General features: G+C 28.7%; 1 protein-coding gene and 1 long non-coding RNA gene across 3 annotated transcripts in view; both read right to left on the reverse strand.

Moving 5' to 3' along the window:
• Positions 1-3,838, reverse strand: part of LOC108732511 — a 9,947-nt gene extending 6,109 nt beyond the window's left edge. The window contains exons 1-3 of one of the 2 annotated variants that reach the window (XR_003231085.1): positions 3,749-3,838; positions 3,540-3,589; positions 444-533 (exon numbers count right to left, since the gene is read on the reverse strand). This is a non-coding gene — a long non-coding RNA (uncharacterized LOC108732511). Of the gene's footprint in view, positions 1-443; positions 659-3,539; positions 3,590-3,748 lie in introns of both variants that reach the window. The other variant, XR_003231084.1, reaches the window with a different exon arrangement.
• LOC108732509 (tigger transposable element-derived protein 4-like) lies at positions 712-2,497 on the reverse strand. The gene has a single exon (XM_018463366.2). The coding sequence runs from the start codon at positions 2,473-2,475 to the stop codon at positions 1,003-1,005; it is 1,473 nt and encodes a 490-aa protein (XP_018318868.1). The 5' UTR covers positions 2,476-2,497; the 3' UTR covers positions 712-1,002.
• Positions 3,839-3,862: the final 24 nt, after the last annotated feature.

Below are 3,862 nucleotides of genomic sequence, written 5' to 3' on the forward strand. Positions count from 1 at the left end.
GATATCTTCTTTTGCAAAATACGACAGGATATGCAGAAACTGGAGAAATAAAGTAATATAAGTACAATAAATGCAATTTAAATTTTTGATGTGTTACGCTTTGTTGAAAAGATTTTGAGAGTTCAGTTAGTTTAGGACAGTTTTCAGATGAAAGTTAGTCTAGAGGACTGGAGAACTATATTCTACACATTCACCATATTATGCATTTTCTCTCGTACAAAATAAAAAGAAAGTTGAAGATGTGTATTCTAATTAAGATCTTTACCTTAAATTATTTTTATTAATATATAAGTTCTCTTTCTAAACATTTTTATATCTATACTGAATTTTGGGCAATTGTGTTCGATTTAATTCAGCTTCACAGACATGCATCTAATACTCTTCTATTCAACTTTGTAATATAAAAACTAATATAATCCACAAATATGTAAAGGTGAACTTACAAACCATTTCTCTTAAAATATTCTTTAACTTCTGGTAGTTATTTAGTTATTTTGATTGCTTTGGTCCATTCATCATCTTTACGCCACTGCCTAGGATAGATTTTCATTAATGTCATTTATAAACTTCGTACTAAGTTAAATAAATAAGTGTTTTCTATTGCCAATGGAACTTCTTTCATATATTACATTTTCAAGAATACAACCCTCTCTTTTTCCTAAATGTAAGATAATAAGGAAAAATAAGTATAAAAAATAAATTTCGTTTGTATTATTTTTAATTGTATTAAATAAAATCTGTTGCAAAGATTGGTTAAAACTTTATACTTGTCTTCAGCTTCTTGAAGTTAATTTCTTCATCTTTTATACTCTATCTAACACTTACAAATATTTATATATTTGATATTATAGCGAAGGCTTAGGTACTTACAATTTTATTTACTTATGATATACAATAATTAAACAACTATATATGTATGTACACTAAAAAGATGATTAATTAAACAGTTGTTAAAACGATTTGTTTATAGACAAAACACATTACACATTAGATTTAAAACTTTCAAGTCAAAGAATTCAAAAATTGTTTATCAATTACATTTTCAATTTCTAACAATGAACTGAATACATGGTCCGCAATATCATTACATCTTTCAATATAGGTTCGTAATGTATTGATAGCCGCTCTTGCCTGTTTGTTCGAAATTCGTGGTTCAGTATCTGGATCATCATCACTCTCATCATTCTCCGCATTTTCTTTTACGGTATCAATTATTTCATCATCAGTCAATGTTCCACTAGTGGTTAGTCCATTATCACATGTAACATAATCTTCAAATTGAATGTCTACGTTTTGAATATTCCTGTTCGCATCTGAGTTCACATTTGGGTCGTAATTTTCTTGCTTGGCTTTCCTTTGCCGCATCAAAAATCCACAATTTTTAAAACAGTTTGATATTGTGGCTTTGGATACATTTCTCCATGCTTTATCCACCATTCTAAATGCATGAAAAACATTAATAGAGGAAGCAACCTGCTCTTCCATGTTAACCATCACTTTCCTGATAATTTCCTTTCTATACAATGTTTTAAAATTCCTAATTATTCCTTGATCCAAGGGCTGTAGTTTAAATGGATCGGATGGTATAAATTGAATCTTCAGTGCATTTAATGGCGGAATCATATTATGTGCAGGACAGTTGTCAATAAATAGTAAAACTTTCCGTTTTTCTTTCGTCATTTTTTTATCAATTTTAATAAGCCAGTCACTAAATATCTGGGCCGTCATCCAAGCCTTTTTATTAGCTTCGTAATCTAATGGCAGTGATTTACAACCGGACAAGCAACGAAGTTTTTTATTCATTCCAATAATTAAAGGCCTAAGTTTCTCTGTCCCTGTCATATTTGTTGCTAACAATATGGTTATTCGATCTCTACTGTGTTCTCCTGAATGACATTTTTTATTTTTAAAAACATGTGTTTTGTCAGGAAGACACTTGAAAAAAAGTCCGGTTTCGTCTGCATTAAAAACATCGTTGGGTTCATAGTCATTTAATAAACTTTGCAATTGAGTTTTCCATTCGTCAAATATCTCATTATTTACGCTTGCAGTACTTTCACCGAAAATTTTCTTATTGTTAAATATTAGTTCATGACGCTTCTTAAAATTTCCCAACCAACCATTACTGGCTCGAAAAGAATCATGTTTTAGTAATTTTGAGAATTGTTCGGCTTTTTCGCGTAATATAGGTCCATTTATACTTATGTTGTTATTATAGCACAGCTTGATCCAACCCAGCAAGCATTCCTCTAAATCAGGAAACTCAGCTGTTCGGTGCCTTTTGCAAGATAAATTGCTACTCGATTTATATCTCACTAATATTTCACTCTTATTTTTCAGTATTGTCGACAAAGTACTTGCTGGTAATCCGTATTGAGCTGCCACGTCTTTTTTTTTCATGCCACTTTTGACTGCATTAATAACTTCAAATTTTTCAAGTAGTGTTAAAGTCTTCAATTTCCTTTTGGTACTCATTTTGTTGAACTTACTTGAATTTTGAACAAAAGCTTATTGTACGACACTTACATGCAAATAATTGACCAAAAAACAAGCATTAGGTACACAGATGTGCTACTTATGGAATATCCCATATAAAATATGTAAGTGTGCATATGTACACAACCAAAAACGATAAACTTTGATTTATAGTTAGAAACTTGTAAAATCTAATGTAATAAAAAAATGTAAAAGTCTTATGTAAAAATATGAACTAACATTGGCTTCTATTTACAAAGTAGAAATATGATATCGTCATAGAGAAATCATATTCAGTGTTAAAATTTGAGATACCATGTATTTAAGACTCGTCGGATTGGATTAGCTATATTCTTCGTCAAAAGGAACTATGCATTTATCAGAAGACTTTCTGCATCATCCAAAGTCATTGTTGATTCATATTTCTTTCTAAGCAATCATTACATGAAGCACTAAAAGTGTAAAAATATAACATTACTATAGCTCAACACGTAAAAATAATAAGTTACATCAATATAGTACTTAAGTGACTTCATTAAGTAAATCAGGTAAACATAAAATGTTAAAAAGTAACACAGTGCCGCGCAAGTTTTTAATACAAAAGAGCAAAAGGCAGTTTTACATTTTAAATATTATATGCTAAGTCTACTTCTAGTTACTATTAAACGTAAAGCAACAGTACTATTTTACATCATTATCCTTTTTTTTCTAATAATTTCACATTCAATTGCTCAAAAAATCTTATTTTTTGTATATAATAAATTATATTTTGCCTTTACTTTTAGCAAAATGGAACTTAAAAAGAATAAATGGAGAAACCGGTTGAGGAAAAGGAGCAGGAAAATGTTCAAAAAACAGGCAAAAGAAAAAACTAAGGCAAAAAAAGAGAGAAGCTGCATCTGTGAAAAAATGAATTTAAAAAGTGCCAAGTAAACCATAAAATTAAATAATAATTAAAAGGAGGACTAACGTTAAAATAAATTCACTAGAAACTGAAATATCTAGTACTATTCAAAATATATCTCAATTTCTATTAAAATTAAGTAAGACAAACTTTAAATTACCTTAAATTATCATTCTTTTGCTGTGGTAACAAAAACATCAACAGTGGGATCTATAAAAGTGAAAGAGGAAAAAATATATATTAAATAGTTTAATACACCTACAGGTATACTTAAATTAATAATGAAAGATAACTGGAAATTGTTATACTAATTATTCATAAATTATTAAACTTTATTTATTTAATTTCAAAATGTTTTTGAAGTATTACCTTGACTATAGCATTATCCAGACTGGGAGAATATTGCAGTGTGTAGAAAATAGGATTTTCTCAGTAAAGAATTTCTGAAAATTAAGAAAATATTTTTTAACTAGTATTACTCAT

Source organism: Agrilus planipennis, unplaced genomic scaffold, assembly GCF_000699045.2.
Source record: "Agrilus planipennis isolate EAB-ADULT unplaced genomic scaffold, Apla_2.0 scaffold48, whole genome shotgun sequence".
Classification (NCBI taxonomy): domain Eukaryota; kingdom Metazoa; phylum Arthropoda; class Insecta; order Coleoptera; family Buprestidae; genus Agrilus; species Agrilus planipennis.

Excerpts from the sequence above, each read along its gene's own strand:
- LOC108732509 (XM_018463366.2), bottom strand. The coding sequence starts at position 2,475 with ATGAGTACCAAAAGGAAATTGAAGACTTTAACACTACTTGAAAAATTT.